Below are 9,630 nucleotides of genomic sequence, written 5' to 3'. Positions count from 1 at the left end.
TGTGTGTTCTGAACCTGCACGCCCAGCCACCATGGGCAGCCTCCCCTGGTCTCTGCAAAATGATTAATAAAATCAGAGTACCCGGACATTTAAAATACCCTCTTCATGTCCGCCGCCCCGCTGACGGCCGGCAGCCTGCCCACATCCACCTGAGCAGTGAGTGTGGCCCCTCCTTCTGATCCACTGGCTGTGACTACGCCGTCTACAGATTCCTGAGAGGTCCCAGTCCTCCTTCACCCGTCAGTTCCTCAAATACATGCCTTCCGGAATCATGTTCCCACGAGGCTTCCTCTTCTGCCCAGCATGCCCAGGACCAGCGCTAAAGCTTCATTTAAATAACAAATTCACCCACAGTACATTTAAATACAACTCTGAGCTCCTCAAACTCAATGCATATGCAGAATGTTAGGAAAACACTGTATAAGATGCTGCTGGTTACATCAGCAGGATAAGCCCCAATGAGGTTATTGATTCCACTCTATACCGACCTGAAATTGACATTTAAATACAACTGAGCCAAATTCTTGGGCCAGGTAATAAGCTGTAGCCCATTAAACATGTTCATTTGACCAGTCAATAATGTAAACATGGCCCAAGAGATGCCACAAACAGCCTCTCACCAGAGCCATGGCTGGGGCCGACACCTTTCCATCCGGGCACTCAGGAACTCACTCCCTCAAAGCAACCACACTGATTCCCTGGTGTCTGTGGCCAGTGCTATTTTTAGCTCTGAGCTCAAGTCATAGGTACTCTCTTTGGATTGGTTTTTAAAAATTCTTTCACTCCAACATGTATGTATGAACCACCAACAAATATAATAAGCAATGATTCACAGGAAATTAATTCTCTCATTTTTAAATGGGGGTTTACTATAGCATAACCCTGTGTGTTGGGAACCTCGGGTTTATTTTTAATGCGTCACCCCATGTCTCAAAAACAAAAAATTACATACATCTTCTGGTGAGCCTATTCTAAAATCTATGGGAAGTCACCTATCAATTGCCAGTTTGTGTGGAAAGACTGGGTGGTTTTTCTAGGCTGGTGAAATATAATTGCTAACTGTTTACACAAATAACACACAGAGCTAACGAAACAGAAGCAGAAGCTGGCTTTTTTCCAATGACTAGCCTGAACAGCCTCATATCCAAAAGCATTAAGAAAGTAAACTTTAAAATGATTTGAGGAAAAGGTCTATTTTCGTGACAGATGGCAATGAGGGTTCTTCAATGCCAATTTCATCACTTACCCTCAATTTTCAAATGCTTAAGTTGTGGCAAGTGTTGATGCCAACCGTCAGCACACCAGCACTGATGTGCCCTGACTTCATGGGGCAAAGAGGGTAGCCAGCGTTTGCTGGGGTCCTGCCGACCTTCAACCACTGTGCCAGGCCCTTCTGCCCCAGAGGAAAGTTGTGCTGTTCACAGATACCTGCCTTCCAACACTGCAAAAATTCTGTTCAGTATCACTTTTATGTCACAAACACAGAGAGTGTCCTCAATTAGGAGCCTAACTTACACGATCAATTTCCGGTTTGATAGCCTTGGCCAGCAGACCCTGTCCATGAAGGACTAATGGGCAGAACAGTCTTCAGGTTCTAAAAACAAATTCAGCACCATCTTTCACCATACAAGTAAATGTAGAGAGAGGCCCAGGAGGGGACACACTGCCATGCCTGTTAGCAGTGCCATGAGGGCAAGAACTTGCACCCCAACTCCAGACCCCAGTGCCCTTCAGGGCCTTCTGGACCCCAATCTTTCCAAGGAATATTTTGAGCACCATCGCACCTCATAATGCTGCTTTATACCTGGGCTTTATATATAATTTCAAAGAACACACCTAATAGCTGGGCTTGAAAACTGTCCATCCGATGAGGGAACGTCTACAGGCGAGTCAGGCATGAAAGTCTTGGTCTCCGGGGTGTCTGCGCCAAGCAGAAAACTCCTTCAGTGCCACAGTCCTTCTTGCCTTCTGGGAATTAATATGGGAGTTTCACAGACAACTTCACATTTTTGGTAAAGGATGTCAGGCATAAGACTGATGGTATTGGCAACCACAGGCACACTCTTACTAAGAAGTTCAAATCGTGTACACATCAGCCATGTAGGGAAGCTACAGGCCCTCAACACCAGTACATGTTGCCAACCTCACGGTCAGATCAAAGCTGCCACTGGCATCGATGGAGCAGGCGGACCTGACCCACCCAGCTCTCTACAGCCAGGGGTCCTCAGTAAAGAAGCAAGCAATGTATCTGCTGATCTGTGTCTTTGCCAAGGAGAAACACTGACAACATTCTTAAAACTACCTATAGGCAGGAAGCAATGCTTGCCAAAATGGTTAGGTGAATAATTTATGTAGTGTTTTTCAAAATAAGTGATGTACTTAATAGTTAGGACATCAGAGACAATGTAAAACTTTGTAGGTGAGGAAGACAGGCAATGTGTGACCTGGACACTGGTGGCCTTCAGAAGACAGATCCCATCCCCACCCCAGGTCCCCATCCCAAGCCTTTACTTCCCCTAAAACGCAAGTGTTTCTCTTTTGTGTGTCCCTGCTGCCACCAGGCCCTCTCCAGGGAGCACCGCGTGGCCTGGTGCGGGAGCTGACTAGAGGCCTTTTATGCATCTGCGAGTTTCCAGGGCCAGCCTGACACACAGCACGGGCCAGTTCAAACACTGCCCAGGAGGTAGGTAGGAGGGGCTGCATAGGAAGGGCTTGATGCAAAGGGCCTGGCCCACTCTGAAGGAAAGGAACAGACAAAAACATTAATCATGTTTTCCTTTTAATAAGGCTTTTTACTCAAAAGTGTAGCTTTGAAAATCTCTAGCTTGTTGTGAAAACCAGAAGAGCCAGGGAGCCGCCTCACTCTGACACCACTACGGGAAGCTGTGGCCACCGTGTTTGTAATCTCTCCATCACCAACGCTGGAAATCAAATGCACCACTTTAAAATCAGAGTCAACATTTAAAACTAGGAGGATGATGCATGTCCTATTTTGATTTGAGGAGAAAGGACAAGTTCTTAATACAGTGAAACAAAACACACAAAGTAAACAAATCTTTAGAAATCACTAGATCTGTGTATGTGTGTATTTATATAATTAGGATTATCATCAACATTTAAAACTATGAAAAATAAGGTTGCCACCTTACCTGTTCTTTTGGTACTGGGGTGTTTTTTTTTTTTAAGGGGGAAAAAAAGATTTTGCCAGACTCTCAAGTTTCCTAACCTGCAGCCTGATCTCCGCCGTGCCACTGCCCCACCTCCACACTGGCGCCCAGCGCACCACCGTCAAGTCCTGTTGGCAGGAGGCAGAGCCGGCTCTAATTCTGCTTGTCAAGATGACAGGCCCACAAAAGCACAGCCGTGAGAGGGACTGAATTCTTCCCCAGGAAGAAAATACAAGTGCCCACGACGGGTCTGCAGAATCTTCCAAGGCGCCTCTTCGCCTTTGTTGCCGTGGTTTGAGAGCTTGTCTGTTTTGCCCGGGAACAAGATGGCAATCTCAATCCAAAGGGAAGCTAGATTTTTAAATAACTTAAAAAATCATTTTCATATAAAGCAGCAAAAACATATTTTCCTCTCTGTGGAAAGAAAAATGTGAACAAGGAAACACAGCAATGTAAATGGACTGTTCACAAACGTTTACTAAACTGAATTCCCCAGCAGCCGGCGCCCCTCAGAGCTACCCTTTAACGTCCCCAGTGCTGTCTGAAGAAGATCCTTTGGCGTCTTCAGTTGCTCTTTTACTTTCCTCTTGATTTACATTTTCCTTTCCTGACCTGGCCCCGTTGGGGATAGAGTTTTCACCATTTACAAGCCCATTTTCCACGGCCTTTGCCCTGCTGACAGCCTCCGAGAGGCTGAGGGCCTCCTGCCCGCCGGCCTCCTCCTCCAGGTTCCTCAGCACCAGGGGCAGCCGTGCCCCGGCCGCACCCATTTCCAGCGGTCCGGGGCTACTCTCCTCGTACTTGGGGAGCAGGGCCTTCGCCTCCATCTGTCTGCGGTAGTATTCCCGGTTCACGGCTGCACTCTTCACTGCTTTTTCCAAAATCTCTTTCTCACCTAAGCGCAACTTGACAGCCATGGTGGCCCGAACAGAAAGGTCACGGTTTTTCAAGAAGGACTTGTCTTCCTGAAAAATGAAATACAGCAAAACTAATTAGAAGACGCCTAAATCAGCAAAAACACAGTGACAGAAGGCAGATCAGTTGGTACCGATAATGGGGACATAAAGGAAATCTGGGGGGTGTGACAGAAGGCTCTAGAACTTGACTGTTGAGGTGGTTGCAGGACTATATATGTCTATAAAAATGTTCACTTTAGAAGTGTACTTGATGAAACCATCATGACACAAGATAAGTCTAAACCAAACAATGCTCTGACACCTGTGACAGAGGACTCCGCTTACTCTCAGGACTGTCCTGTCGGGTACAGCGATGGAGCCCCGGGGCTCAATGCCGGCCTGAATGAGTGAATGAAGGAGGGCCTGAAGTTACTGGTTTGATGGTAAACTTTAAAAGCACAAGTGTCTCAATGTGATCCTTGGTAAGTGCAAACATGCTGAGTGGAGAGATATTAATAAGTTGAATGGAAAATGTCAAATACCCAATGGTTTGCTGAAGAATTATAGTAATTTACATTTAGGGAGGAAATCTCTTACTAAAAGTCTTTAAAACATGACAAAGCTCATTCAAGCCATCTAATTACCTCAATAGTTGTTTTGTATGTTTTTAGAAGAAGCAAGGCTCGATCTTCAAGAAATGTCCAAAGTCTGACTTCATTGTCCCAGCTGACAGGGTATTCAGAGTTGCCCAAGGTGAAGATTCTGTCGATAGCATTATCTCCTAGCAAATGCTCCTTCAGTTCTTCTACAAGAAATGCAAATGGCCGTCTGTTAGGGGGGCAGCATTACTTCTCATTTTAACAAGAAATCCACCTTAGAAAATACAATCTCTAACATCATCTTCTTGTGGGTAAAAGCTCTCTCCCTATTCAATCAACCAGGCCATTTCTTGACCCTCCAGAGGAGAGCCAGAGATAAGTTTCAAGAAGGAAAAAGAGGCGACATCTTCGTGATTTGGAATCCAGATCAAGCCCTGGCAGAGCACACACTCCCTTTTTCCCTGTTCCTATGTGGGACCCTGAGAGCCTTTAGACTGGCTCACAACACACCTTTAAAGGACCATCTACAGTGACATACCTCCGTCTAACAATAGCCTTCTTGCAAGCATACACTCAGTCACAACTGGGTCAAAAGACATTTAGGTGAGCAATGTAAACAGTAAGAGCGAACAGCACAACGATCTGACAATCCTTCTCAATTTAAATCAGATCGGTGCTTATTCCAGTAGTTGACCTGACAGAGCTATTTATCTCATCTTATAACAAGTAAGCCACAAACTGAAAGAAACAAGAAAATGGACTATGAAAATCTTAGTTAATGAAAAATGTGTTTTATCCCTCACTGGTCTGGAATTTAAGTAGGAATTTACAAATAAACACAACTGAACATCTCAATTACCTTCAAATATATTTAAGAAGAGGCAAGAATTCAGCTACTGCTCTGAGCATTCTATCTCCTGGCACATTATCTTCAAGAGACCAAAACATGCCGATCCTTTTCATGTTCAAGAAATATACCCATGCTTCTTATGTAATTATAAGACAGTATCTCTTTCAGAGCGAAATGCCCCACAGCTGTCACTATTTACAATGCAAATGGAAGAACTTCTGCTGCCAGCAAACCAAACTTTTATTAGTATTAGTTAGAGTAATTCAAAGGACACATTGATTGTCTTGACATGCCAAATTGTCTTTCTATGACTAAAGAGAAACTAAAGAGAATCAACGGACCTAAAATGATTCCAGCAGGTTTTCTTTAAAAAAAAAAAAAAGTTAATCTAATGTTCAAAATAGAAATGTATTAAGCTGCATTTGTTAGCAAAAGATCATGGCACAATTCAGAATTTTCAGGTTTTGGTCCCTCAGTTCATATTCTTTCTATAAAGTAATGAAGATTTAAAAACTTTCCACAGTGGCAGAACTTCTTTTCAGGAGACCCCAATATTAAGGTTACTATTCTTTTTTTCTTCCTCAACACACTCAACCTTTGCCTCCAGCGCAGGCAAAGGGGAGGCAGAAGCAGCACCTTTTCTCCGGACTCACTGCAGAAAGGGAGAATCAGAACCAACGAGAGGGGCCTGAAATAGTGTCGCCAGGAGACCCGCCTTGGGACACTGGGGAAGCGACCCAAAGGCTTCAGGAGTGGGTCTCCCTCCCTGCTTTCCTCTAGCTAACAAACCCTTGCCCGAGTCCCCGCACTTCGGCGTCGGCCCGACTCTCTGAGGGGCGTCTCGCCTTCTCCCGGCCTCCGTGGGAATGTGTGCCTGTTCACCCCAGAGGCGGGCCGGAGACCTCGCTCGTAGGCCTGGCCCCAGGTCGATCACTGGTTCCTCCTGACCCCTAGGGTGCCAGGATCTGTTCCACGGATTTAGTCATTTGTGAAGCTGCACAGTGGCTGCCTGGGGCGTGGGCTCTGGGTTCCGAGTCAGGCTCACCCCTGCTAACTGAGTGGCCAGATCACAGATCACTCATTCTTGGACTGGAGTTTCATTTAGCATGGTACCTGGCACACAGTGGGTGCTCACAAATTACAGGCACTGTCATCACCACCCTTTCTCTTAATTATAAATCCCTTCAGGGTATGATCTGTGACCTTCGGTTTTGTAACCCAGTATTACAGTGTATGAAAAGCCCAGAGCCAACCCTTACCTGGTGTTCACTAAGTTGGATTGATGAACACTAAATACACAATTGCCAAAAGCTCTCACTTGAGTGATGCTGAGTCTACAGCAAAAATGGCTTTAGCAATACACATTATTTAACTCTTTCTGTGCCTGATTAGAGGCTACAGACAAGAACATTATACTCTTTAAATGGATTCTGTTTGCAGTGTTATCTACTCTGACTGTATGCTAAAAGGCCTGCTGGCAACTGCAGATTCAGAATACAGAGCTGGTTAACAAATGAAGTCCTGTGGCCCACGTGGGCCATTGCTGACCACATGGCTTCACAGTGTCAGGGATCACTGCCTCTAGGCGAATTAGACAGAAGTATACTGTGGGGAAAATAAGGCTCTGTCACTCTTGGCTAATAAGCACATCAAACACACCCATCTACAAATACATAATTTTGATACATTTAAGACAATCCAAGGTGTTTTAAATTTTCTTCCACTGCAGTAGAGAATTGTTTTATTATAAGAGAATACTGACAACACATCAAGGATTTAATAAAACATTTAATCCACTTCCTTCTCCAATACTGGCATCTTACCTCCCCCCAGAAAGGGCTTTAGTTTTAAGCAATTTTATCCTTAACCTGAAACCCTAATGCTTTATTTATACTTTATGAATCTTTAAAAAGTCAACATTTTTTTTAAATGATTTACCTTCCGTCATGCAGAATACTCGGAGAAAAGCCAGGAGCTGGGCAGAGATGGGTGGCTCCGTGAAATGCAGCGCAAACACGCTGGAACTGACAAGAGCAGGAAGCCAGATCAATCACGCTGTGTGGGCACCCGCTTGCTCCCAAGTGAAATCCCTAAACCCACGATCCACGTGCTCGTCCACTGGGCCGGGCACGAGTTACTCCAGTGCCTCATCTGAACCATGAAAGCAGAGTCTTCAGCCCGTGCCAAACGCAGAGGGCAGGCATGGACTGGCCGCTGAGGCCCGCGGCAGGCACCTCTGCAGGCAGCTCTCACGGCCTAACAGCCTCATATTCGGGTGCACACAACACACTGAGAGAATCAAGCACACCCACGGTGCTGAGACAATGTCAACAATAACTTAGGTTTAGTTCACATTTTTATCATTAATTAAATATTGCCAAGTTCAATAAAAAAGTCTGGATAATCCATTTTCACTAAACTTGGTTCCTCCATTCTCTGGAGAACTAATACATCATAATTCTTATCTTTTTTATCATTTTGTACCTCAAATGCAAGAAAATCTTTAAGAATTTAACCAGGAATTCTTGAAATCACTGAGGGACATGACTTCATTACAGAAACTAATGGTGGCTAAGAACTAAATTGAAACAAACTGATCCAGGTCAGTCACCCTTTCAAGGTGGAGAAAATGAATGCTACCAAAGTAATTAATTACTTAATTTTATGAGGATTTGTGGCGATATTCTCTAGAACTGGTTGTGAATGCTCCCAATGACATATTATGTTTATATGAAAATGATGGTAAATCACCATGCATCTCAATGCTTCAAATATGTAATAGGGACAAGGGGACGAAGACAAACTACTGCAAAGATATTTTATTAACACACCAATTAGAAACTATGCAACTGGAAATATTTCAGGTACCACAGGAAAAAGCTGACCGATTTTGTCTACGTACGTGGGGATGCCAGCGCGAGCCAAGACCTCAGCCTTCATGGCATAGAGTCTGTCACTTTTACTCACTCCAAGCTTTATTTTCACTCTGTCGTGTGAATTATTGTCAAAGAAAAAACCACTGTGGATCACAAACTCTGCATTTGACCGAGTGCCATAAAAAATGTAAATCTGAGATGCAGTAAAGAAAAAATAAAGGGATATAAAAGAAACTTAACATCCATTCTCAATACAGAGCCGGGCAAAGGATCAGTTCTCAAATAGTGCAACCTCACACTAACCAGACCACATACACCTATTCTGAGTATCTCCTGTAGGCAGGGTGAACTCACCAATACCTGCAGCTGCCCAACTTCCCAAGCTGTCTGATGGAAAGGAGCCCCCACCCAGCCACCGGTGGCACAGGCCTGACTAGCACACAGAGGAAGGAGCAGCCCAGGGCCCAGAGGGTACCCAGCCTGCCTCACAATCCCCTTCTCCTTCTGAGGGACACCAAAACCATTACTTTACGACTATACTTCACAATTCACCACCGTCTTCCTCTCCTTTTAATACAACAGAGTCTCTTCTGCAGCAGAAGTTAAAGCAAGGTCTGTCTCATTTCTAGACCCTGTGGCCATTCTGCCCCTGGCAGGAGGGTCACTACCAACTTTCTGCAGAAGGAACAGATCAATACTTTGTCAGACTACTGTTTTTCATTCTGTCCCAATTGCAACACCAATGGTTTATGTGACTCCTCTGTCTTGTATTATCTGCTTGGCCATAAGGCTGATAGGTAGAATGCAGGTATTTGTAGATGTGTATTTTCAAACTTACTGAAAGGTTTAACCCTGCCCAAATTATTAGATAAAAATTCACAAATTAAACTCAAAGTACAAGAAGACAGATCTCTGGGTCCCAATGCCCTTATGTTCTTGCCACTTAAATAAATTGCCTCTTTATAAAGAAGGTTCTAATCAACAGAACAGGAAATGAAAACAGTGCAGTTTATGCAATTGAAAAATTTGTTCTGTTGTCACAACAAAATATTTTCAGTTGACAGCATTATAAATATTAGGCCAATTGTACAAATAACTGCATTTAAATCTTTTTTTTCTTTGCTGACCAAAGTTCCAGTTTGAGGCAAAATATGTTTATTACAACTTTAGGCCCCAAAATGTGTTTCCAAAACAATCCTAAAATATAAATCCCCAACTTTTCTGCCCAACTTAAATACCTTG

At 44.2% G+C, this 9,630-nt stretch overlaps 1 protein-coding gene across 5 annotated transcripts in view; it reads right to left on the bottom strand.

Moving 5' to 3' along the window:
• Positions 1 to 2,766: 2,766 nt before the first annotated feature.
• The window catches only part of SETD3 (SET domain containing 3, actin N3(tau)-histidine methyltransferase), a 74,045-nt gene continuing 67,181 nt past the window's right edge, over positions 2,767 to 9,630 (bottom strand). For 4 of the 5 annotated variants that reach the window (XM_073241869.1, XM_036991635.2, XM_036991638.2 and 1 more), the window contains 4 exons: positions 8,415 to 8,581; positions 7,451 to 7,536; positions 4,708 to 4,868; positions 2,767 to 4,132 (listed from right to left, as the gene is read on the bottom strand). In XM_073241869.1, the coding sequence (XP_073097970.1) occupies positions 3,683 to 4,132; positions 4,708 to 4,868; positions 7,451 to 7,536; positions 8,415 to 8,581 (864 nt within the window). In that variant the 3' untranslated portion in view covers positions 2,767 to 3,682. The remainder of the gene's footprint in view (positions 4,133 to 4,707; positions 4,869 to 7,450; positions 7,537 to 8,414; positions 8,582 to 9,630) is intronic. The other variant, XR_012133677.1, reaches the window with a different exon arrangement.

The sequence above is a fragment of the Manis javanica genome, chromosome 8, assembly GCF_040802235.1.
Source record: "Manis javanica isolate MJ-LG chromosome 8, MJ_LKY, whole genome shotgun sequence".
Taxonomy (NCBI): domain Eukaryota; kingdom Metazoa; phylum Chordata; class Mammalia; order Pholidota; family Manidae; genus Manis; species Manis javanica.
This window is presented reverse-complemented; position numbering and strand designations above follow the sequence as displayed.